General features: G+C 35.2%; 3 protein-coding genes across 3 annotated transcripts; 2 read left to right on the top strand and 1 right to left on the bottom strand.

The window, feature by feature from the left end:
* Positions 1-1,557: 1,557 nt before the first annotated feature.
* On the top strand, positions 1,558-2,775 carry LOC129951531 (phospholipase A1 2-like). The gene is made up of 3 exons (XM_056063738.1): positions 1,558-1,675; positions 1,732-1,906; positions 1,963-2,775. The coding sequence occupies exons 1-3, from the start codon at positions 1,624-1,626 to the stop codon at positions 2,750-2,752; spliced, it is 1,017 nt and encodes a 338-aa protein (XP_055919713.1). The 5' UTR covers positions 1,558-1,623; the 3' UTR covers positions 2,753-2,775.
* Positions 2,776-7,989: 5,214 nt separating this feature from the next.
* Positions 7,990-9,199, top strand: LOC129950698 (lipoprotein lipase-like). The gene is made up of 3 exons (XM_056062620.1): positions 7,990-8,098; positions 8,151-8,343; positions 8,407-9,199. Exons 1-3 carry the CDS (start codon positions 8,050-8,052, stop codon positions 9,197-9,199), a joined length of 1,035 nt encoding a protein of 344 aa, XP_055918595.1. The 5' UTR covers positions 7,990-8,049.
* Positions 9,200-9,476: 277 nt separating this feature from the next.
* On the bottom strand, positions 9,477-26,947 carry LOC129951935 (sphingosine-1-phosphate phosphatase 1-like). Its single transcript, XM_056064303.1, has 5 exons — positions 26,194-26,947; positions 25,974-26,127; positions 25,802-25,898; positions 10,143-10,318; positions 9,477-10,076 (listed from the first exon to the last, which is right to left on the bottom strand). The coding sequence occupies exons 1-5, from the start codon at positions 26,651-26,653 to the stop codon at positions 9,659-9,661; spliced, it is 1,305 nt and encodes a 434-aa protein (XP_055920278.1). The 5' UTR covers positions 26,654-26,947; the 3' UTR covers positions 9,477-9,658.
* Between the last annotated feature and the right edge of the window lie 496 nt (positions 26,948-27,443).

Genomic DNA, 27,443 nt, shown 5'->3' with positions numbered 1-27,443 from the left:
AAAAACTTGTAAGGCTGGAATATACTGATGAAGAGCACTTTCTTAAAACATAACATTGAGACCACCAGGCTCAAGTGAAAATTCATCATTTATCAAAGTCAATTGCTTGAGGAAGGAAGTGAGGAAGACCGAAAAGTTAGACAGGTATTCAAAATATAAATACAATCAGAATCAAAAAAATCTTCTGAAAGGGATTGTATAAAAGTGGTAGCGAACAAGTTAAAGATATAGTTATGGGATTATTTGAAGTTTCAATATTGAGAGTGGGGGAGGTTCCATAGGGTAACCTCAGATTTTGTTTTGTAATAAGATAAATTATAAGGCGGACTTAGACTATATTTTGATTACCTATCGTTGGTAAAAAGGGAAATCGAAAGTAAAAAAAATGGACCATAGTTTATTGCTCTTATTTTGAAATGAAAGTGGTCTTCGATTTTACCAACGTGAAGAGGAAGTCATTGTTTTATGGCGCGATAATAAAGTCAAAGGGTTTTTTTTTATTAAAGGCACGTTGATTTTAAAATTGAATCAAACAAGTTGTATATAAGATAGCAATAAGCCTTTATCTTTATTTGAGAGCCCTGCTAATGGCATTATGTGTGAAATAAAACATCTTTAAATTGGATGTCGTGGCTTCGTTGGGTGGCTGGAATTTGAAAGGTCTAGTTTTCGATGATTTTGAACGATGGAATCGATTATGTTGTCTTTTAGGGCTTAGGTGTGATTTACGGCTTAGTCGCACAGATCTTCCAATAAAGAAAGCACCTTAAGGAAAAGTATTAAGTTACAAAAGATATTTTGACAGAAAGTAATAGAAACAATATGGCTACCAAGAGCTGTCAAAAACAATAATAATTCCCGGAAGAAAATTTCTACAACATCAGAAAAGTTTAAATCCGTAATGGAACTCGAATTAGTACATTTACAAAAGATATTTTGACAGAAAGTAATAGAAACAATATGGCTACCAAGAGCTATCAAAAACAACAATAATTCCCGGTATAAAATTTCTACGACATCAAAAAAGTTTAAATCCGTAATGGAACTCGAATTAGTGCATGCTCAAAAAACACACATTTTTTTTAATGCTCAACAATAACCCATTTCACTTGGTTTATTTTTAACTCCCTAGAAATCCAGATGGCCTTATTTTGATTATAGACTCAGCTGTATGAATTGGATTTTCAAAAATTTGGGAATCCAAATATCTCCAAAATCTCAGGAGGTATATAATTTTGCACGATCAAAGCAAAAGCTAACGTTTGTTTTATCATTACGACTTATTATAGCCTTTATTTAAATGCCATTTCCATGCCTTCTTTTTGATCTCGAAACATTGTAAATTTAAATTTTCAGATTAAAACTAATTCCCATAAATTGAAATTCTAATTCAGCTGTTGTAATCGCACCAAAACAAAAAAATATAACCTCGATAACGATGTTTACCATGACACATTTATGATTTCTTTCGCTGTTTGCTGTTGGATTTATTTTAACCGATAAGATATTCTAATTTTATTTGAATCCAATTAAAATTTATTATGTTTACGGTTCATAAAAGTATAAAAGCAAAATTATGGAATCGTATTAACCACATAACATACAGTTTATTAAAAATTAAAAATGAAGAAGTACGCTATTTTTGTCGTAGCAGTTTTTGTACTTATTGCAAGAAGTAAGGAGTTACTAATTTTAAATTAAAGATAAATTTTAAAGACATCATCATTCCAGGTAAAGCTTTCCCTGCTGAATCAAATGGAAGCATTAAAGAAACAAGTTCAGAGGAACCGGATCGAGTTCATTTCTATTTGTATACCCAACCAAATTTCAGTGAACCTTATGATATCGATATGAACGATGTGGAAACATTAGCAAGGTCACCATTTGACTTCAGAAATCCCACCACGTAAGAGCTTGTGAGAATTTGTTTTCAAAATCCTAAAACCATGATATTTCACACAGCTTTATGATTCATGGCTGGAATGATGTATACACAAGTGGAGCTACAGGAAGTATTAGGGAAGCCCTTTCCAAAACAGATCAATCCAAAAAACCGAATTTCATATCTGTCGATTGGAGAATATACAGCAAATTTGAGAACTACACTAAATCCCAACAGCTCTGTTCGACAGCTGGAAAAGAGGTAGCAAAGTTCATTGATTGGATGCATGAGAACTCCAAGTTACGATTTGATACCTTGACTTTGTATGGCCACAGCATGGGTGCTCAAGTTGCTGGATTTGTTGGAAAGAATGTTCAACGGGGAAAAGTTCACACCATTTTAGGAATGGATCCAGCTTTTCCAATATTCGAAAGCCTCGGTCCGGAAGATCGACTAGCCGAAACCGACGCTGAGTACGTGGAAACAATGCATACAAATGGTGGACAATGGGGCTTCTATCACCCAATCGGTCAGACAGCCTTCTATCCGAATGGAGGCAAATATCAGCCTGGATGTGGAATTGATTCAGACGGGATGTGTTCTCATCAAAAGGCTATTTATTATTTGGCTGAAGCAATTATTTCTGGTGAGAAAAATGAATTTCATGCAGTTAAGTGTGATGAATTGACGCAAGTGGAGGAAAGTAAGTGTAATAAGTACGAATCGATAATTAGAATGGCTGATCCAAGGAATGCCCAAAAACCAAGGGGGATTTTCTATTTGGAAACAAATAGTGAGGCGCCGTATGCGAAGGGCATAGCTGCTCTATTGGAAAAAAAGGAAGGAATAAAAAAACATGCTCAAAGTTGAGACAAATTTGTTTCATTTAATATTTTCTGATAAATTTAGGCTTTTGGACCAAACTCGCTGGCCTTTACTTTGCAAGCAATTCAACTCATTTAAGACCTCCAATGACGAATGCTTATACAAGATGTCTTAAAAATGAAAACACGTCTAAAGAATTCAAGAGAGGTTCTGGAATATAAATATCTTAAAACACTAAGAAAGGTCTTAAAATATAGAAAGGTGTCCTGACATATAAAGAGAGGTCTTGAAATATTTATGGAGCTCCGGAGTTTTCAAAACAAGTGTTGTAATATGAAGAAATGTCTGGATATTTCAAAATAGATCCTAAAATATTAAGGAACATGGCAAAGGAAATTAGGAGACTTTTCATTATTTCTTTAAATATGAAGGCAGGTCAAGAGGTTGCAAGCGAGGTCTTAAAATACTAGGGCAACGGTGTTTTGAAATATCAAGAGAGGTCTGCATGAACAAGATTTGTCTTAAAATAGGAAGGAAACTATTAAAGGTCTTGAATTATCAATGGAAGTTTTGAAAAATGAAAAAAAAACTCTGGAATTTTCAAGGCACATCCTTAAAAGATCTGGATTTTTTGAATTATAAAAAAAAACATATTAGGTGGCGCAACAGTCCGTTGAGAAATAGGGCCTAGTGACTTACAACTTTCAACCGTTTCTGTGTGCGAGTACTGTTGTCAGGGATAAAGGGGGCTTACAATTTTAAGCCGAATTCGAACGGTTAATTTGGTAAAGCACTTTTCATGACAAGAATTACTCTTGAAAAACTTTAGACGGCGCAGGCAGAGATTGAACCCAAGACCCTTAGCATGACAGTCCAGCGCACTTACCATCATGCCACGGGTACTACGGATTTCTTGACTTAAAGAAATATCTAAGATATGAAGAAGTTTTAAGATCTGTCACATATGTACATATAGCCTAAAGAATATTATTTTGGCTGAAATTATGTCAAGGTTAATGTTTGTTTGAAGAGCTCAAAGAACAAATCTTAAGGGTGACTTGACGGTTAAGCATGGTGGCCACAGTTAAGAGTTGTATGGCAGCTTCAGGAGTAACACATGTACCTCAACATTTTAAAGGTAAACTTATGTACATGCTTACTTATGTATATGCTAGAGTGGATAAACTTGGAATAAAAGATAGTTTTCAATTCTATCAAGCTAATGATCCCAAACCCACAAACTGCGTTTTTGTCTGTTGTACAACTGTTAAAAAGTGCTTAAAACACTTCCTCAATCACCTGATATCAACGTTATTAAAAATGTATGGAGTTATGTGAAAGACCGAATAAAATCCCAACCTTGTTATAAATAAAAACGACCTTTTAAAGGTGCTGTTGAAAGAGTGGACAAAAATTAGATCTTTGCCAAACAAGTAAAAGGCTGTCAAAAACAATAAAGGTCTTCCAACTAATGCATGTTGTACGATTGTGACATTGATGTGACTTTTAAATTGGTTTCAAAAAAGGTTCACTTTGAACTATGTTGCGTTTTGGTACTTTTATCTAAATTAAAATATTTAAGATTAAATTCGGTACGGTTCTTCAGAACCTAGATATTTTAATCCATTAAAAAAAACTTGCACTGGAATATGTTATGGTACTTTAAAAATCATATTTTATTTAAAACAAAAACTTCTTACTTTTTGCATAAATCACAAAAACAGTTTTGACAAATTTAAAATGGTGAATGAATCATGATTTTATACACTTTTAAAACATCGGTATTACTAACTAACCAAGGTGGAGCTCCAATCCTGTTTCACCCAATTAACTTCTCCATCTAGCTGAGTCCACAAAATTGTTCGGCTACTTGTGATCTATTAACCCTCTGTGGTCACACGGGTGCAAATCGGGCAGGCAAACAAATTAAAAGTTTCCGCACTCTTAGCACAATCGCTTTAGCGCCATCTAGTGTGCATGGTAATTATGTCCTATTATAGGGCTACCAAAGTACCAACGGGTAAGTAAAGTAGTGAGACGTCAGTCGCTTGAAGGGCTTGGCACTGTAAGGTTGCAAAAGTGCACATAGGCCAAGTTTGCACCCGTGTGACTTTAGTGTCGTAAAATTCCCTCGGTTCTTCGCGATTTGTAGTTTTGCTATTGTCTTCTGTACACCATAAAGCCGAAATAGATCTAATAAAAAATAAGCCATGTATTGTTTGGGATTAGGTATAATAAAAATAAAGGTGGAACTGACATGTTTGACCGAAAATGCTACGCTTACTCGGCAGGTCGTGACACAAGACACTGGCCTCTCAAATTTTTTACAAACATGATCGACCAAGCTGGCATTAATTTTGTATATTTCAAATGCTCTAAAGGAGAGATTGAATAGACATCAATTTTTAAAAGATTTAGGATTTGCCTTAGTGGAAAACCTGTTGCGCAAGGGTCCCAATTTGCACCCGTGTGACGTTTAAGTTTCAGGAAGGAGGTGTGACCACAGAGGGTTAAGGAATACTTAACACTCCGCGTGCAAATGCAAAGTCCGTAGTCCTTAAATCGTTTTATTGGATTGTCAACAGTAAATCTAATCCTGACGCTTGACTTTCAACCGAGGGCGAGAACCGGCATAGGCGCTCTTAACAGATATGAGCTCCGAATAGATCGCAGAGGTAGTTCAACAACTAAGACTCCAGACCCCACCGTTGGTTCATCTTGGGAATTCCTCCGCAGTCTTATGAATAATAAGAGTATTCTTGGTGGAAACAGCCCCCATCCCCTTTCCTTCACTCCCACCTTCCTTTGGGGCTTAAACCGAATCCCCAATTGGTACCCTATGTGCACCGTTGGCAGCTGAGAGTAGGAGTTGGTAAAAAAGGGTGGTTTTGGAAAGAAAAAATCTATGGACGCTTTCATTCTCTGTGGGCACATGGCTAACATAAGCATTATAAATTTAAATGTTTAATTTAATTAAAATTCGAAATATCTTATCGGTCATTAATCCAACAGCAACAACGAAAGAAATCATAAATATGCCAATGGTAAATTGCTATCGAGGTTGTATATTTTATTTGTTGTGATTTAAAGAACTGCATCTGCATTATATTATGTCTACATTTTTTAAATCTTGGATTTATTATTTGGACTACAAATTGACAAATTTACAATGTTATGAGAGCTTATAATTAAACAAAAATTTTAAAAATAAGTAATCAAAGTGCTGCTTCAATTATTATCACATCGTCTTATTTATTCTGATTACTTGAGCATTTAAATCGAACTCTTGACTTATAATTCATGTGGAAAAGATCAACCTTCCAAAAATTAAGAAAAAAACTTTCAATTGGAAAATAAAGCACTTCCATTTTCACTATAGAAATTTCGAAAGCTTCTATATATTTGACTTTTTTAGGTTTCTTAAACCTCAAGCAAACGAAATAAATAATGAACTAGGGCCTCACCCAACAAACTTCTCCATCTAGCTCGGTCCCTAGCTAGCTGTCTCCAGTTTCGGGCTCGAAGTTGGGTGAGGTCACCTACTGCTTGTGAGCGCCACCTGATCAGCGGTCTTCCTCTACTGCGCTGTCCTGTGGATGTGGATTCGAAGACTTTCCGGACCGGAGCATTGGTTTCCATGCGCTCTACAAGAATCAGTTATCTTAGTCGTTGGACTTTTACCCTTTTGGCTAAGTCTACGTCGCTGTACAGCCCGTACAGCTTGTCTTTCCATCTTCTCCTCCACTCCCCTTCGATGCATACGGGACCGTAGATCACACGAAGAACTTTTCTCTCGAAGCGACCCAAGGTGTTTTCATCCGCTTTTGTCATGGTCAATCCTTCTGCACCGTATAGCAGGACGGGGATGATAAGGGTCTTATATAGCAACACTTTGGTCCCTCGAGAGAGGACTTTACCACTCAATTGCTTTCTTAGTCCAAAGAAACATCGGTTAGCAAGAGTTATTCTGCGTTTGATCTCAGCGCTGGTGTTGTTTTCTGCGTTTACAGCGGAGCCTAGGTAGACGAAGTCCTTGACTAACTCAAAGTTACGTCTGTCGATGGTGACGTTTTGACCAAGACGTCGGTGTTGTATGTCCTTTCTTGACGACAGCATGTACTTTGTTTTGCCCTCATTAACAGCTAAACCCATTTTTGCCGCCTCTGCCTCAATACTCACAAAAGCCCCATTGACATCACGCTGAGTTCTTAAGATTATGTCAATGTCATCAGCATATGCCAGTAATTGGACAGACTTTTGAAAGATAGTGCCTCTAGTTTTGACGTGTGAGCTCTGCACTATTCTTTCAAGCACGATGTTAAAAAAATCACATGACAGCGCATCACCTTGTCTAAAACCTTTTTTGACATCGAAACGTTCTGCTAAGTTGTTTCCAACTCTTATGGAGCAAGGTGAATTCTCCATGGTCATCCTGCATAAACGGACGAGTTTGGCAGGGATGCCAAAACTAGACATGGCTCTATACAGCTCGTCCCTGTAGATGCTGTCATATGCGGCCTTTAAATCGATGAAAAGATGGTGGGTGTCGATTTGGTGTTCTTGGGTTTTTTCCAGGATCTGCCGTAATGTGAATAATTGATCAATTGTGGACTTTCCTGATCTAAAACCACACTGATAAGGACCTATCAGGTTTTTGACGATGGTCTTTAGACGTTCACATATTACGACAGAGAAGATTTTATAGGCGATGTTAAGTAGACTGATGCCTCTATAGTTGGTGCAGTTAAGAGGGTCTCCTTTTTTCAGGATATACAATATATGTTAAAGCCTTAAAATTGGGTTATTTCTAGGTTCAATATGATATCTTTTAAATTTAATGGCTATTCTAAAATAAGCCTACCAATAATCAAGAATTGTATAAAGTCGAAGCTGGTGGAACCCACTCAAATAACACATCCAAAGGGGTACTCTCATTCTACTTGACACTGGGTAAACAATTACTCAATATATCGGCGAGTTTTGTCTACAAAGTCCACTTCTCTTGAACCAAACATTATTTGTATTTATTTCAATTTTTGAATATACCATAAAACTTTTTCAAATCCATAAATTTTGAAACTCAAAACAATGTTTAAATTCTAATGAATTATTAAAAAATTAGATTTATTATTTAAATTTTGTAGACTTATTCAAAGATTTATTATTCTCTGACAGAGAGTAACACAATCAGATAAGATATTCAAATGTATTTTATCGGAGTCAAATAAGTTTTATGATTTGTTTAATCAAAAAATGTCGTTTTTGACTCCTACTTTGGTATATAAACAAAGTCCGAAGCTTTTTCGGAAAAGCATTAAGTTTTATTTCGAACAACCGTGAATATGAGGTGTATAATTATTTTTGTTGCAGTGTTCTCAATTATAACAAAAAGTAAGAATTTTGTTTTTTGATTAAAAACAATAAACAATACTTAATATTCCAGTTCGTGGCTTTCCTGATAAAAAATTTGGAACTATCCACAAAGATGACAAAGAAACAATTCTAAATTCAGTTGAACCGGACAGAATTCATTTCACCCTGTATACTCGAACTAATTTAAATGAGCCCGTTGAGATCGTTATGAATGATATGGAAACGTTAGTGAGGTCACCTTTTGATTTTCAGAACCCTACTCGGTAAGGAGAAGAATTTGTCAAATGTTAAGAATATTTTATGGCAACTTAAACTTTATTTTGTAGAATTTTTATCCATGGCTGGAAAATCTCAAACGCAGCTGGAGTTGCTATTGGTATAAAGAATGCTATGTTTGAAAGTGATCCAACTAGACAATTGAACTTCATAGTTGTCGATTGGAAAGTATACAGCAATTTCGAAAACTATACAATTTCCAAAGCACTGTGTTCGACAGCTGGCAAAGAAGTAGCTCAATTCATCGATTGGCTGCATGACAATGCCAAGCTGCGATTTGATTCCTTGACTTTGTATGGTAGCAGTATGGGAGCACACGTATCTGGTTTTGCTGGAAAGAATGTCCAACGTGGAAAAATCCACAGTATCATAGCTTTGGATCCTGCTCTGCCAGAATTCGAATACAATGACCCGACAAGTCGATTGGCTAACACCGATGCTGAGTATGTAGAATCGATTCAAACAAATGGTGGAGAATGGGGCTTCTATCAGCCAATCGGTCAGACGACCTTTTATCCGAATGGGGGTAGACATCAACCTGGATGCCAAGACGACCGCGATGGTGATATGTGTTCTCATAAAAGAGCCGCTACTTATTTTGTAGAAGCCATAAGTTTACCTGAAAAAAATCAATTTCATGCGGTTAAATGTGATCGGCTCGAGAATGTCGAAGATGGCAAATGTGATCGGTATGAAACAATAATTAAAATGGGTGATCCAAGTAATGTACATAAGGCCAAAGGTATATATTATTTAGAAACAAATAGTGCGTCACCCTTTGCAAAAGGGGATCGTTTTTATTCTGAAAAAATGCTAGAAATAAAAAATCCTAACCAAAGTTGATATAATTTATTCAAATGTGTTTTTTTTAACATGATCCATATGGTTAAAAGCCTTTTAACATACATTTTTGAGCTATTTTATTGGAAAATCCTTTGTAACGTACCCTTTTGGGTGTAAACCTCTCCTTTCCTTACTACCATTACAACTTCGGGCTACAGGCTCCCGGGGCTGATCCTAGCAGCAGAAAGGAGAGGGTGTCCAGGATCTGTCCCAAGAGTCTTAATTCGTGGGTATTTTCAAATACAGTAACATTTTTTTATTAAATAAAACTATCAACTGTGAAAAGACGACGAACAAACACGAACATTTTATTTACCCAACTACAAGAATACATAAGTTTAACTATTTTTTAATTTATTTTCGTGCCTAATTTTCGATAAATATGCGTTTTATATGGAAATTACGGAATGATGAATTGTTGCAGTATTTAAGTCTTCTTTTTTTAAATTGATTCAATTTTTATATTTCTGTATAGAAATCTGGTCGTCCTATACCAATTAACTTGAACACATGCGGCAATAGATAATGTGTATTGATTCCGATTAATCCATAAGTCAAATAAGTGTGACTCAATTCGACGATAGTTTTGATTTTATTTTGTAAGCTACTTGGTGAATTACGAACTTCGTTTTTATCTTTGCCAAGAACTGCACATGCCAAGGCATATGTTATGGACTTTCCAATTGCTCTGGTTGCCATAATACAACACATTCCGAATACCGTTCGCAAAATCATATGACCCATCATTTGGTAAGTTGGCCAAATTATGACATGTGGTTCGAGTGGTGGTGTTGCAGGCAGATCACCTAATTGATAAGTTAGCCATGCTCCGATTTGTAGACCTGCACAAACAGATATTGTCATTGTTGTATCACCCCTTAAAGAAAAATCATAGGAATTAAGAAAGAATCTGAAAGGTGATGTTTAAGAAACTGAAACAAACCTTGTTGGAGTCCATTTTTCTTTGGATTGCGGGTAGAAGTAGACTAGAAGTATTGATATGCAAATTACGAAAAATGGTGAATAGATACTGGTCACGATAAAAAAGTCCAAATAGTCGACTAGTGGGACGAGTATGATCATAAGACTAAAAGTCAGGATTAGTCCAGCTAAAACGTCCTGAAATAAAATTAAAATATCGATCAATAATTTTTGTATACGGTTTTTATAACATAATATAAAAAAGAAATGAAATATATAGATATTTTAAAAAAAGTTGGTAAAAGCCAAACAATGGGTACGTAAATAAGCAGAATTGTAGATTTATATTGAATGCCAGAAGCATTGCAAGAGCTTTCAATGCATCCATAAAAATTCACCGTTTGGTACGGTTTATGGACTAATGGCATCATTGGACCATACTTATTCAAAGATGATGCGAATCGTAACGTAACTCAACTGTGAATAGTGAGCGCAACCGTGAGATGATATCCAACTTTTTTTGCCCAAAATGCAAGAGCTTTACTTGCTTGACATGTGGTTTCAACAAGACGGTGCCTCATGCCACACAACATGCGCAGCAATGAACTTATTGATCGGTGAACATTTTATTTTACGTTCGGGACCGGTCAATTGGCCGCCAAGATCGTGCAATTTAACGCCTTTAAACTACTTTTTGTAGGGCTATGTTGAAGCTCATGCCTATACAGACAAGGCCGCTTCAATTGACTCATTGGAAGACAACATTGAAGCATTTATTGGTGATACCGGCCCAAATGTTGGAATGAGAATGCCAAAATTGAGATTCAAATAAGGATTTCATGCGACCTAGAGATCCGAACGCGATATTCCCAAAAGACGTTTTTTTCGTTATCCATAGCTCAAATAAATTTTGTTATACTGATAATAATGCAGAAAGATGCAGAAAGGGATCTCAAAAAAATTTTGGTTAACAATTAATATCTTACGAACCAAAAACACAAGAGACTTGAATTTAATTTTATATAATATATTGTGACATGATACCAAACAAGTATACTTTTTGATCAAATCAAAAAAACTAAAAATAAATTTGTCTCCTCGAAAATTTTACGGATACAAAATATTTGTATCTCCAAAACAGTTTTGTGCAACGAAAAAAAAACCCTTTTAACATTTGGTAAAATTTTGAGAAAAATCGAATTGACAGTATTTTTTATAAAAAATAAAAACTTAAAAAAAAACATTACTCAAAGTTCGTAAAAATTAAATTTCGACCCAAATATCTTTTAAAAAAATTGAGATTATGGTTTCTAACTAATTTTATCTTATAAGAAATATTGTTTTCAACATTCGGAAAAATTTTGAGAAAAATCGAATTGAAAGTTTTTTAACAAAAAATGAAAAGCTAAACAAAAAATATAATAAAATTTGCTAAAAAATATCAAATATCTTTTCAACACTGTAAGATATTGGCTTTAATCTACCTTTATCTTTTAAAAAATATTGTTTTCAACACTCAGTACAATTTTGACAAAAATCTAATTGACAGTTTTTCTTACAAAAAATCAAAACCTAACAAAAAAACAATACTAAAATTTGGTAAAAATGCACTTTCGACTCAAATAGCTTTTCAAAAATTAAAAATATTGTTTTCAAACTTGTTTTATTTCACAGAAAATATTGTTTTCGATATTCAGTAGTTTTTTTTATAAAAATATAACAGTCCGTTTTTTCATAAAAAAAATAAAATCTACTAGAAATAGTACGCAAATTTGGTAAAAATTGATGTTCGGTTCTTGAAACCTCTCAAATTAATTTCATTCATCCAATTTGTAAAAATTTAAGAAATGCTACTAAAATTGATGCAAATATGTTTTCGACTAAAAATCTATTTAACAAAACTAGAATTTCGAACTAAACTGTTTCTTAATATGAAAAATATTGTTTGTAATTTTAAAATTTGTAAAAAAATTCAATTGACAACTTTTTTAACCCAACACGAAAACCTACAAACTTTTAAGCAAGACAAATCGACAGACGGGATGGGAAGGTATCAGTGTGGGTCGTATCCCATCCTCTTTTTTTAAATGTTTTTGAGCACTATTTTTTCAGGAAAAAACTTCCTTGACAATTATTGATTAAACACCAAAATGCAAATCTAAAAATATCTTTAAGTTTTTGATAAAAGATTGGAGACAATTACATCTACAATTTTTAGTCTTTCTTTCGACAGGAAAACCCGTTTCCGTAAATCCGGTAAGCCTAATATTTTTTACTAGGTGTTTATGGTGTTGGTTTTATAAATAATTCAAGTTTTCGAACGCAAACCTCGAAAAACGCTAGTTTTTTATTTAGGTACTTATAGTTTTAACCTTGATCTGATGAGATAGTTTCTTCTCCATTAATACACTTGAGCCCAATCTCGTCTCTGCTTGCTTAATACTTTCCTAAATGGTTTTTTAAATACTAAACAAATATACAAAAAAGAACTTTAACAAAAAAACTAAACTTTAAATACATACGAGTTTAGTTCAAAGCCTAAGCAAGCTTTTTAAATAAAACCCTGTTTTCTTAGATCTTGCATGTCAGTTCTAGAACGATTGAACGCACTCTGGAAGAGTACAATCTTAACGAAGAATTCCAAAGGGAGGTGCTATTTTAAAAGAAGTGGCACCTGTTAAAATATGCAACATAAACCATCATACATGATTAAAATTCTTGTACAAATAATTTTTGAATATACGACTTTTTCGACTTTTAACGCATTTAATAAATACAAACTGAATAAAAATTCTAGTTGTGCTTGACGATTACTTGTAAATCATTGACATTTTTGGAGTTATAAGACAGAATTGAATGTTTGTATTCATTTGAAATTTTTCACAAAAGAACGAAAATCAAAAGGTTTTTGGAATATCCATCAAATAGGTGCAGTATAGTTATTTTTTGCTGTTAACATCCAAGCTACGAGTATTTGAAATGCTAACTTTGAAAATTTAAAATTGTTATCAAGATTTTAAAATTTAACAAACATTGGAAATTTCTGTAATTGAACAAAATTTCCTGATTGAAAACGCTTTACTGTTGGTGTTCCAATTTTTTACTGTTCCGATCAAATCATTAAAAAATTTACTAATGAAAGCAACAGTAAGGCGCCAGTTATAACTATCATTGGTTTTCATTATTGAAAACAAACATTGGAATTTTGTTGGAAGGCCGTTTATAACTAAAGGGTGTCCCAAAATTAACGCATGATTTGAATTTGCCGCCATTTGTGCAGTGAATTGTTGGCAACCCTGAAAAAAAAGCAATTTGACAACTAACAGTATAGGGTTATTAAAAATGGAGCGTGGATAGAACAACGTGTCTTCATTATTAAAGAATAATTCAAAAATAGTGAAAGAAATGGACCCTGATTTTTCGAGCAAAATCATCCTAAGCGATGAAGTACATTTTCATCTTGATGGCTTTGTCAATCGCCAAAATTGCCGCATTTGGGGTTCGGAAAACCCACATGTAATTGTCGAAAAACAAATGCATTTTGGGCTGGAGGCATAATTGGGCCAATTTTTTTTGAAAATGATGCTGGTCAAGCAGTGACTGTTACTGGTGCTCGATATCGCGACATGATTACACAGTTCTTTCTGCCAAAATTGGATGATATTGATGTGTCCAATATTTGGTTTCAACAAGACGGTGCCACATGTCATACAGCCCGTGAAACAATTCAATTACTGCATGAGACGTGTACTGTACTCTCTCGTTTTGGTGATCAAAATTGGCCTCCTGGATCGTGTGATTTAACACCATTAGACTTCTTTTTATGGGGTTATTTGAAATCACAAGTCTATGTCAACAAGCCCACAACCACCCGTGCATTAAAGGAGGAGATTCAACGCTGCATCAACGAAATTCAGCCACATTTATGCAGAATGGTCATGGAAAATTTCAACAAAAGAGCGCGCATGTGCATGCAAAGCCGTGGAAGCCATTTCTCCGATGTGTTATTCCATACATAACCCTATCCTATGTACTTTACGAGTCAATAAAAATATAACTATCAAAAGACTAAAAACGGCGTTTTCTATTTAATTCAAATCTTGCGTTAATTTTGGGACACCCTTTATAATAAAAAGTTTCTGTCATTGACAAAAATGTCCGCATTGAAATCCGCCAAAAAACTTTTACTGACAGAAAATTGTGTTGTCGTTGAAATTGTGTGAAATTGGAACACAAATCATTGAAACGATTCCTTTCACTTTTAAACATAAAAGTATCAACTGTTCAGAAAAATTAATTTCCGTCCGGAAAACAGGAAAATACATTTATAGAGGAAAACAAATGCGCAATTACACTTTTTTGCCTTAAAAAAATTTGTTTGGGTGATTTCCGATCGATCAGTATATAATTTTCATTTCTAATCGAAGGTAAACAAAGTCAAACATCGATTCAAAATTTTTCCCGGATCGATTTCAATGATAGCTATAATTGGCCCCTAAAAAACAAACTCTTCAAATAGAAACTTCTAAGTTACATTTAATTTAATGCCGTAAATTTACTGATTGCTATAAACGCTGATCAGTAAAACATTTTAGATTCTTCCTGTTTAAAATTTTATTGATAGCTATAACCGGCCCCTCAGTAAAATCCATCAGTAAAAATTGAAACACCACGAATATGAAATGTTTTACTGATGAGCGTTTATAGCAATCAGTAAATTAAAGTCATTTGATTATATGTATCAAGTAATATGAAGCTTTGTGCCCTTTTTTCCTATTGATTTTTATCACACAAGTTTTAAAAAGGACTTACGAAGACGTAAGTGGCAGTGAATTGGACATAAGCTTCGAAAAGTTAACGACTGCATTGCAGGCCAAGCAATGCAGTGGAATCCGCTCATAGAAGAAGGAAGAAGAGCTTGACGACCGAGAAGCACATAGCGCAGGACATTCGAGGAGGAATTAGCGTCACTAGGCAATACTTGGAGGGAGCTGAAACACATCTCCGGAAATTACACGATTGGGCGTAAACGTAGTAGAGGCCCTATGTCCCTTAAGGGGTTCCCAACGAACTTAACAGGTCTGAGGACCTAATCTTTCAATATTTTTTTGACTGCAATAGTTAAAGTTTCTATTTTTAGAAATGAAAATTTACATTACATTACATTTCACACTGCTCAGCACACAGCACCTTGAACCACTAGACTATGTAAGGTGATAACAACACATGACATAAAGACAAGGCAGAAGAGAAGAAGACAGAAAGAACACATGGCAACAGCACGCGGTAGGTTTCGAGATGGTCCTCCATCTGTCTACTAACCACGCTCACTGATGCTTGATTTCGGTGATTGATGGGAACCGAAGCTTTATCAGTGACTAGGCCGTTGCCTATAAATATTTATTTCTGTAGTAAATAAGCGATACCCGTGGTATGACGGTTAGTGCATTGAACTACCATTCGAGAGGTCTTGGCTCCGATCCCTGACTGTGCCACCTAATCTTTTATTCACGGGTACTGCCTCTTGCGAGAAATTGACAAATTCTCCAAGAGTAATTCTTGTCATGAAAAGTGCTTCCTTAAATTAGCCGTTCGGATTCGGCATAAAACTGTAGGTCCCCTCCATCCCTGACAACAGTGCTCGCACATAGAAATGTTTGAGAGTAGTAAGTCACTAGGGGCTTGTTCCTTACGGACTGTTACGCCTCCTTTTAATAAAATGATTGCAGTTGGAAGATCGCTCTCAACAAAAAAAAAACTTATAATTATTTTTAAACACATGCGAATAGATAGTTTATTCAAAAGTGCAGTGCAGAATTTTTGCTAATAAATGGATCACTGATCGAAAGGGGACTAAAGACTTTTAGACCCTTACCAGATGCGCCATAGCATCTACCAACCGAAAGTTGATGCTTTATTTAAATATACAAAACGTTATCTTGAAGAACATTATGAAACGAAAATATTGCCATCTTTTCAGATAGTTAAGCCATGAGAGTACTGACAAAAAAATATTAAGCTTTTAGAATTTTGCTGAATTTTACAAGAAGGTTTAGATGCTAAGAAAAAGTGTGCTGGACTTTTCGTAGACATAACTAAAGCTTTTGACATGGTGAACCATAACATACTCTTGGATAAACTGTATAAAATTAGTTTTCGTAGATTCGTCTGAAAATGGCTGGAGTCTTATCTAAAATTTAGATCACAAAATGTAAAAGTTGGGTTCCTCTAAAAAAAGTCTTTTGGGATTGCCACAGGGATCCGTGCTGGGCCCAATTTTATCGTTGGTTTATACTAATTCACGTCTTTTTCGAGGCAAAGTCAGAGCTTTTACCGATGACTTTGGAATTGCATACTGTAGCAAAAGTTAGGTTAGGTTATAGTGGCTGTCCAAGATGGAAACTGACACACTTAGGCCAGTTTAATGGCCCATTGTGATAGCACATGAATCTTGAGGCTTCCTCCTAAGATCAATGGAACCAGCTTGAGTCCCTTACGAAACGTGAGTGACTGATTATACCGATATGATTTAGATCGTTGAGATCGTTAAAGAAGAATTTTCCTAGGTAAATCTTGCGTTTTCGAGCTAGAGCAGGGCATGTGCAGAGAAGATGAAGAACCGTTTCTTCCTCTTCCTCGTCCATACAGCTTCTGCAAAAGTCATTTGAGAATACGCCTAATCTCGTGGCGTGCTTTCCTATTAGACAGTGTCCGGTTATGACACCTATTATCGAGCTTATATGCGATCTGCTTAGAGAGAGCAAGCACCTTGAACGTTTTAAATCCAGTGTTGGCCAGATGTTTTGTGTGACTTGACACGTGGTGATGTTGTTCTACCTGGTGCCTGCCCTCCTCGCGACGTCTTGCATTAGCAGCAGTTTACAAGTAGCGATTGATATGCCAGTACTTGCCAAACGTGGTAGCATGCGCTGTACTGTACCGTTCCTGGCGAGTTCATCTGCCTTACAGTTACCTGGAATGTCTCTATGGCCCGGCACCCAGCAAAGGTGATAATTAAACTGTTGTGCCATCTCCATTAGAGATGATCGAGAGTTATGGACTGTTATAGAGTTTGTAGAGACAGAGTCCAGAAATTTGATAGCGGCCTGGCTGTCAGAGAAAATACGGATATCAGATGTTGATATCACGTTTTCTTTGAGCCAAGACAATACTTCTTTAATCGCCAAAAGTTCCGCCTGGAACACGCTACAACGATTGGAAAGGCGGAATGAGAGACTTAATTTCAGTCGTTCAGAGTACACACCTCCAAAAACCCCTTCTTTTTTGGATTTTTGACCCATCTGTGTAAAAATGGATTGACTCATCCTCCAAGAATGTCCTAAACTCCCAAAAAGAACTGGTAGGTATAGAAATCTGGAAGTTTCTGTCGAATTGTAGTTGGGGGATGGTGTAGTCTGTGTGCTTTGGAATTGATTCTAAGTACCTTAATATTACGGAGTGGCCAATGTTGTGTTAGTCCACTGCGACGAAGCATTGAGGCGAATAGCAGAGCTTGCAGCTATTTGTTTGCTAAATATGTCAAGAGGTGTAAGGTAGAGCAAGGTGCCCAGTGCTGCAGACGGGGTCGTGCGAAGCGATCCGCTTATACATAGGCAGGCTGAACGTTGGACTTTATTTAGCTTATCCCTGTTTATACCTTTCTCTAAAGCAGTGCACTATACTGCCACACCGTACATTAAGATCGGTCTGATTACCGATGCGTGATTCTGGGTTGTAAACCCCATTTATTACCAATAGCTTTTTTGCAAAAAAGAGACCTACAGTAGCTTTTTTGACTCTTTCCTGTACGTTGCGTTTCCAATTTAGTTTTTTGTCTAAGACAAGACCTAGGTATTTGGCCTCGTCTGAGAATTTTAATTGGATTCCTTTAATGTAAGGAGGGTTGACAAATGGAATTTTGTATCTCCTCGAAAATAAGACCAGATCGGTTTTGTGTGGGTTAACACCCAGTCCACACCGATCAGCCCAGAGTATTAGTCTGTCCAAGGCATTTTGTAAGAGTTCTTTTAGGATATTAAGATGCTTTCTCCTGAAACTGCTATAGCAACGTCGTCCGCATAGGCTATCACTCTGAAACCCTCCGCATCCAGACTAGTTAGGATTTCATTCACCACTAAATTCCAGAGGAGAGGGGATAGAACACTACCTTGCGGTGTCCCTCTACTAACGAATCGTCTGCTAGAAAAGTTGCCCAGTTTTGAGTTAATTATTCTGCTAGTAAGCATTAAATGAATTAACTCCCGAAGCGAACTCTCTACATTTAGAGATGTCAGTGCAGATGTGTCCACGTTGTTAAAGGCACCTTCGATGTCAAGGAAAGCAACCATAGTGAACTCTTTATGATGGAGGGAATATTCGATGGTGCGTACTAAAGTGTGTAACGCTGTTTCCACCGATTTACCTTTACAGTAGGCATGCTGAGACGAAGACAGAAGTCTTGTATCGATACGTGCTCTTAAAAGGATATCAATAAATCTTTCCAGGGTCTTAAGAAGGAATGATGATAGACTTATAGGTCGTAGATCTTTAGGATTGACTTGGGAGCATTTACCTGCTTTAGGTATAAAAACAACTTTAACTTCTCTCCATGCCGAGGAAACACCAGGTAAAGACAGCTGGTAAAAATTGCCTCAAGGATTGGTGCAATAATATCAGAAGTCTTTTGTTATTCGGCTGGTATTATTCCATCTGGTCCTGCAGCTTTAAATGGTTTGAAGCTGTTGAGAGCCCATTGTAGCTTATCCATTGTGATCAGAGCTTGTGGATATGTTGTATTTGAACTGGAACGTATAAAACTGTAACAATAGTCCTTTGAATATAATTTCAGATATAAAAATGATGTTCACTTGCTAAGATTTTGGTTTGCTAAACATGAGTTGATTGTGAGCAGCAAAACAAAGTTAATGTTTTTCAGCCTAAGAGATATTATCTCTCCGGACATACCAATCATTTTTCATTCTCACGATTGCCTCAATCATAAGTTACTTTATAGTGAACGTAATGGTCACCATACTCAATCATACCATCCCATACCACCTCGACATCTATATTGATCAAAACCTTAACTGGGACAAACACATTGCTTATTTAAAAAAAAAAAACTATCTTCTCTCATCCACCCGTGGTTTCTACCATCTTAAAAAGCATTGCTCTTCAAATTTGTTAAAGATGGTTTATTTTGGCATATTTCATTTCAAGTTGCAATATGAAAAACCCTGTTGGGGTAGTGCATATGTCAACAAACTACAACCACTCACTGTTATTCAAAAATCAGCTATACATAACTTTTTAGGTCTTTAAAAATTCTTCCCGTTAGACATTTATATTTTTTTAAAGTTTTAAAAGTGCTGGATATTTGAATAGTCCGCTTTTCGACATACACTGCGGGTCATAAGGATAGAAGCAGGCGTTTTCGAGAAGTAAAATCGATATTTCTCCCGTTACATGGTGGATTAGAAAAAAAAAACAACTATAGTAAATAAAAGACTACTTTGTTAACAACAAAATGTAAAATTTGGGAATATTAGTGAATAAGCTAACGGATATTTTATGACAAATTGTCAATTGAGTCGAAAATATGCGAAAATAAATCGGGTCATAAGATTAGAAGCAGTGAATATATAAACGTTATCTTGTGAAGTGAATTTATTTTATTTTCGTTTAAATGATGCATATGGGCAAGAAAAAATGTTTGACAGTGGAGGAAATGGCAAGAATAGATGTTTATTACTCTGAAGGTCTTTCATGCCGTGCTATAGCCCGAAAAATAAATCGAAGTGATCATTGTGTCAGCAACTATTTAAAAAATCTATCGTCGTATCTAAAAAATTATAAAGGAAACACTTCCTCTGCCTTAACACTTCGCGAAACGGGAAATATACTTAGAATAGCGTCAAATTCATCTTTATCGGCAGCTAAAATAAGGGATAAAGCTAATGTTAAGGCCAGCTTATCGACTGTCAAATGCACGATCCGCAATGCTAAACACATAAAGCGCCTGAAGCTTAAAAAAAACCACCACTTAATGACGCAAGGAAGAAGCAACGCTTGTGTTTTGCGGAAGGTTATTTTTTCCGACAAAAAAATTTCACCATAGCAAAGAAGGAGGCGTTATGGTCTGGGGCTCAATTTCGTTTTATGGCACTATAGACTTGGTAGTCCAAGATAGTAAAATGACTGGAATCAGTATTTCCCAAAATTACCGAGCTTTTTTGACCAATTTCATGGATTTTTCAACAGGATAACGCTCCGATACACACAGCCCGAGAGGTAAAATCCTTAGTGCAAACCAAAACATCTGCTTGATGCCTTGGCCACCATATTCCCCGGACCTTAACATAATCTTTTTTTGTTTTGCACTGGTTCTTATTATTAGTCGTGTTTTTATAGGCTCTATATTTTCCTTTTTTTCTTATATAAATCGTGTTTAGATATTTGTAGTTCTGTTAAATTTCACTGAATAAGTGAACTTTATTTTGTTTTATTCAATAACTTTATCAAATATTATGTTATAATAGCATTTTAATCAATTTCAATTTTCTTGAATTTTGTGATATTTTGTTTAAAACTAAAGTTCTCCCCGGTAAGGTGTTCAGTATTTTTGTTTTTTCCAAAGTGTTCCCTTGTCCATGTGTGAGTGCTTTTTGTTTTCAATTATTTTATATTTTATTTTCCCCTACTAACTTCCCACTTAGTATCTACCAAGAGCATACCTTCCAGCTCATCTATCAGGTGTACTAAGATCGGTAAACCAAAAAGCTTTGTTTCCTCTTTTAAATTAATAACGAATCCCACTTACTTTGATTCTATTTGCAACCCAAATATATGGCCCGTAGAGACTTTAGTCAAAGAATTTACTCAAAGTCAAAAACAGGGTGTTTCTTTGAAAAACAAATCAAAAAACATAACAGGCTCGCGCTCTTCTACCAAAACGTAAGGGGACTTCGTAGCAAGACTACTGACATTTTTCTTAACTCCCAATCATTTCCACACGACGTATTCGTTTTGACAGAAACGTGGCTTAATTCAAGCTTTTCCGACACAGAACTTTTTAGTCAAGAGTTCGAAGTTTACAGAAACGATCGTCATGCTGGTAATGCAAAGGATTTAGGTGGAGGTGTTCTCATAGCGGTAAAAAATACATATTTCTCTTCTTCTGTATCTTTTCAATTTGTATTTCAATTGAACTGGTATGTGTAAAGATAATGGTACAGACTAAGACTTTTTTCATTACAAACGTTTACATTCCTCCAAAAAGTTTGGAGTCTGTTTATAACTATCTTTCCTTGGCATTAGACTATCTTATAAAATTGTCCAGCTCTGACACCAATATCTTACTTTTAAGTGATTTTAATTTACCACACATTGACCGGATTCCATCCGAAGACGAATGCAGCCTTGAAGCCTCTCCTTCTTCTTCACAAATGGAACTATCTCTTCTCGATAAAGTCCTTCTTACTGACTTACAGCAAACAAGCTGTATTTAAAACTCAAAAAATCGAATTCTCGATTTAGTCTTTTCTTCTGACGCTATTAGTAATCTTGTTCTAGAATCTAGATCAGGAATTACTAATATTGACAAATATCCCCCCCCTTTGGACATTTTTTTTGACTTAAGTAATCACCTTACTAATCACAGTAATTCTTTTGATTGCTTATATAATTTTGATTTCCGAAGAGCCAATTTCCAGCAGTTGTCTGAAGATTTAACCATTTCTGGAATTGCTGATACACTAGCATTTTCTAACATTGACGAAGCAGTCCCAATTTTGTATAGGATCCTTAATTATTGTTTTGAAAAAAATGTACCGATAAAGAAATCAAGTAATACAAACTTTAGCCATCCTTGGTACACGAAAAAATTGCGTTTACTGCGTAACAAAAGAAATAAGGCATGGAAAACGTATTCAAAACTCTGTCTCCAGTCAACTTCTCTTTTTATGTTGAACTCTTTAACCAATTTAAATCTCTTTCTAATTTTGTATATGCTTGTTATGTTACTGATATGGGCAACTCTTTGAAAGAGAATACTAAAAAATTTTGGAATTTTGTAAACTCAAAGAAAAAATCAGACGGCTTTCCAGTTAACTTCACTTACAAGAACCTTTCGTTAGATAAAACTTTTGATATCTGTAACGCTTCCGCAACGACTTTCTGTGAGTCATTTGTTAAATTCATAATCTTCACAATTTTTCGCAAACTAGCTGCAGTCAAATACCTGTGCTACAGAGTACGGTCCTTGATCTTTTATCTGCGTTGAGTGATGACTACTCAGCCGGTCCAGATGGTATTCTCCCGATAGTACTAAAACTTTCTCTAAAATCAGGCAAATTTCCCAGTATATGGAAGAAGTCATTTCTAACACCAATTTTCAAGAAAGGTTACAAGTCGGATATAAGCAATTACAGGCCCATTGCAAAGCTTTCTTGCATTCCTAAAGTATTTGAACAAGTTGTTTGTGAAAGCGTAGCATATTTTAGTAAAAATATCATTTGCGAACAGCAACATGGTTTTGTGAAAAAAAGATCAACCGTTACTAATCTCCTCACATTCTCAAACATATGTTCAAACGCTTTAGAACAAGGTTATGAAGTTGACTGTTTATACACTGACTTTTCTAAAGCTTTTGACCAACTAAGCCACGAAATTATTTTATTTAAACTTAAGGCTCTTGGTTTTCCACCATTTTTCTTAGCTTGGATTAAGTCATGCCTTGAAAACAGATCCTACGAGGTAAAATTTAGAAGTTGTCATTCTGAACCTTTTGTTGCTCAATCTGGTGTTCCCCAGGGAAGCCATCTTGGCCCTTTTCTGTTCATCCTGTCTATTAACGATGTATCGTTATGTCAACGCTCAAGTGAACTTCTTATTTTTGCTGACGATATGAAGATTTTCAAAATAATAAAGTCCAACCATGATCGTATTCTTTTACAAGCCGACATTGATAGTTTCACATTTTAACTTAGAGTTTACACATCACATTAATTTTATTGTTAATAAGGCAAGTTCTATGCTTGGTTTTATAAAACGCTGGGCAAAGGTGTTTAATGATCCCTATGTTACCCTTTCTTTGTATAATTGCCATGTTCGTCCTCATCTTGAATATGCTTCGCAGATATGGACTCCCTATTACGAAATTCATAGAAAACGTATTGAATCAATTCAACATAATTTCATTCGCTTTGCCCTAAAAGGTCTTCCTTGGGAAGATTCCTATGATCTGCCTCCCTATGAACATCGTATTCTACTTCTTCAAATGCCATCTCTCCATCAAAGGCGTGTTAATAATGACTTAGTATTTTTTCATCAACCCATTAATGGTGAAATTGATGCACCTTATTTGCTATCTTGTGTATATTTGAATTACCGGGGCGGAACTCATCACCTGCGCGCATTTGATTTTATACATATTGACTTCCATACAACTAACTATTGGAAGAATGAAGCTTTAAGTCGAATGAACATTTTATATAACTTAAACTGTTCATCGATAGATTTAAATTTAAATAAGGTGGGATTAAAATCATTGTTTAGAACCAGAGCTCCACTATCGTAAACGTTCTCATTTTATTTTTTGTTCTGTAATAGTTAAATGCTAATTTTGTATGTATTTTGTGCGTGTGTTAGGCTATATTTGTATTATTTTTTACTAACAACTAACACATGCACTCATGATGAGCCTCTGATCGTAGTTTGACGCTTGCTATAAGCTTACTACTTTCTGAAATTCTGAAGTGTAAAAAAAAAATAATGGAAAATGTGTGGGACTGGCTTACACGTAAGGTGTATGAGGGAGGGAAGCAATACGATGACAAGGAAGCGCTTATTCATGGTATCAAATTGGCCTGGAGTGAGATTTCACTGGACTACTTGGAATCTCTTTATAAATCCCTAAAAGATGGATTTTTTGAAGTTATTTTAAAGGCTGGTGGCAGCACACATTATTAAATATTTAAATAAACCCAAAAAACTTAAGCAAAATATGAATAACTGCATTTTATTTTCAATTATTTTATGTGCTTCTAATCTAATGACCCGATTTATTTTCGCATATTCTTGACTTAATTAACAATTTGTCTTAGAAGTTCAGTAAGCTAAATCTCTTCTATACCCAAAATGTATGTTGTGTTGTTAACAAAATAGTCTTTCATTAACCATAGTTATTTTTTTTTTTAATCCATTATGTAACGGGAGAAATATCGATTTTACTTCTCAAAAATGCCTGCTTCTAACCTTATGACCCGCAGTGTACGAAGACTTAGAAGTAATTGCAACTTTATAGTAAATATCCCATATTTTTGTACGACAAGCTACAGAAACTCCTATTCCAATGCTTCGAGCAAACTTTTTAATACGCTTCCTATAGAAGTTCGTAAAATAAGAAATATTGGCGCATTTTTGAAAGAAATAAAGTTATGACTTCTTGCCGTAGACCACCAAGAAATAGAAACTTTGCTACGTTACACTGTCTAAAATTAAACGTATGTATATAACCAAATGCGATTTGTTTTCTAATTTTCAAATTTCTTTCTGCTTTTAAACAATTTTAATTTTTGTAATGCATAATTTTCAATGAATAATTTATCATTAGCAGAAATGAGAAATCAGCCTTAACATATTATCTAAAACCCAATTGCGGGATAGAAGAAAACGTTATACAAAATAATCGAATCCAATATGGAGAGGAGGCCAAAAGATCAAAACTTCAGAATGAGCTTTCCACGCTTTAGCTTAAAAAACTGTATAAGTAGAAATAATCAGCCAAATAAATCAGGCCATTTTACAAGTCTTATTTTGCATAGCGAAAAAGATATTTAAAAAATAGGATAATCTATGTAAATCATGGCTTATCATTCATTAAACATATGCAAAAAATCCTGAAAAAGAATTTCTACCTATATCAACGGTTAGCGATTGCTATCCTTATCCTTATCAATACCTCTTGAGACTTTTTCTATTAACAACAAAAAAAAACCTTTCCCTATACTTTTTGGAATTTTTCATTGATCTTTCAGTGCTACTTTGGCGTATAGTTACAAAATATACAATAACAACAGGCGAAGCATGTCCAACGCTAACGAATTTATCTTCATCTTGCAGTCTTTGGCTTTGGGTTTTATAATAATCTGAGTTTCAATTTGTGATAAATTCAAACACACGCCCGATAAGCGAAAACGTTACCTAGCTCCAAAAAAGTAAGTAGGTACATATACAAAATTAAATATGCACGAGACGTCACCGATAAAATTCACAAATATCGACGAAAAATGTATTTATAGAGAAAATCATAAGACGTTACTAACGTCAACGTGCGCCCCTACCATCATAAATTTGTTTGTTTTATCGTTTAATCATGCGAAATCAATAAGGAACCATTAAGTTCTATATGCCGTTAATCCGAAAGAAAACCAACAATCTCAGATCTTGATGGCAAAAGAAACAATAAAACAAAAAAATAATAAACTTGCCAGCTGCGAACTAAAAAACATTCGTAGAAACTCTTGCAGAAAAGTAAAAACTATATTTCAATCGCTTATCACGCAAAAGCCATTAGTGATACCGCCAATAACCAAGATAACCTTACCTAACTTGTAATCGATAAAAGGGTTAGGCTACCATGTTCTGAACATAGGCAGCTTGGTACATCTTTTTAAAACTCACCAAAACACTATGCATTCCCAAATAAATTCGACTTAGACACACAATGGTACACCAGACAATTGATATTGACAATCCCACATGGGCCGGATATAGATACCTGCGAAAAGGATTAGACAGAGAAAGTCCAGTTAATGAGCTGACACCAAGGTCTCGAGCATGACTCACACATCACCTTTGCTGTGTGAAGATGAACACAGAGAATGGTATGGAAACTGCAACCATGGCATGCGTAGAGGGCATGCCATATTCGAGAGCCCAACGAGTTTGTAGTTGACTAACAGGTTGTCCAGGTCTTGGCCATCGGATTATATCTTTTAGACTTTGACCTGCAAAAATATATACATTGACTTTAGTTGATTTAGTCCCCGTTAAAAAAAAACCCACCCACTCACCTATGTACATGACAATTGACCACAGGAATATGACTCTTCTGCCAACGGCACTGTCCACATTCCAGAACCAGAATGGAATGAACGAGGCATAGAAGATCTCATCGCCCAGTTCGGTGCCAATGATAAACAGATAGTACCAGAATTTGTTCTCTATCCTGTAAGGCAGATCCTTTTTAGCAGCAGCAGCAGAAGCAGCGCTATTGTGAGATTCTGTCGTGCTCGAGGATGATTCACTTAAAAGGATTTGTTCTTCCTGGGCGGGTTGCTCCTTGGAGTGTGATGATGATGACGATGTAGAAAAAGGAATGCTTCCGTTTTGTGACTTTTTATTCGAACTCTTGTTGACATCTTCTGTGTTTATGTATTTTATACCAAAATACTCTTGAAACTGGACAACTAGTTCGGGACTTTTAAGGTATTCAATTAGATTAGAGGAGGACGAAGACGACGACGAAGACATGGCAAAGGAGAATTAATATTTAGTATATTGAAGAGGGAATATTATTTTTGTTCTTATTTTGTATGGCTTGATGTTACAATTCACAGGTTATTTTCATTTTATCTGTTTTGGTATTGGGGTTTTTAATTATTGAACTTTTAACTTATTCTGATATCGAAATGACTATCAACACTCTCGACACAGATCGCAATGGGATATCAATTATCACACTAGAATTAAGAATAGGTACTGCGCTGCGACAATTTATTTTTTAAAAATTTCTTCTCCAAAAGAAAACACTTCTTCTTTTATGTACTTTTGGGAGAATTTTTGACGTTTAAGACAAGTGTGGTGAGTTTTTGTGGTTATCAATAAATTTTGTGTCAGCTGTGAACTAAGCAGGGGCGTACTTCGAGGTTTCTGGACGTTAGTTTCAATAATAATATCTCTCATTGGTTTTTATCGTTGAAAGTAATGAAATTGATTTTTTTTGACAGGGCATGGTCAGATCATGGAATAATGCTTTAAGATAGGTTTTTGGAAGCAATTCTGACAGTTTCCCCAAAATGACAGTTCTTTTTATAGAAAGAATCGGACACTTCAAAGTGTCAATGGTGAAATTTAATAAAATCTTATTTTTGGAAATTATTTATATAAACTTTAGAATTAATTTCTTCTGTTCAAAAGAATTTATTAGTATTTGTTTTTCAGGGTTATAAATTAAAACCATAATAAAATGTTTATAAGTAAATCCAAATTAGTTTGACATTTTTCTAAGTCATTTGTAGCTCTTTTTTAAGTTTGAAATTGA

The sequence above is a fragment of the Eupeodes corollae genome, chromosome 3 (genome assembly GCF_945859685.1).
Source record: "Eupeodes corollae chromosome 3, idEupCoro1.1, whole genome shotgun sequence".
In the NCBI taxonomy this organism is placed as follows: Eukaryota; Metazoa; Arthropoda; class Insecta; order Diptera; family Syrphidae; genus Eupeodes; species Eupeodes corollae.
This window is presented reverse-complemented; position numbering and strand designations above follow the sequence as displayed.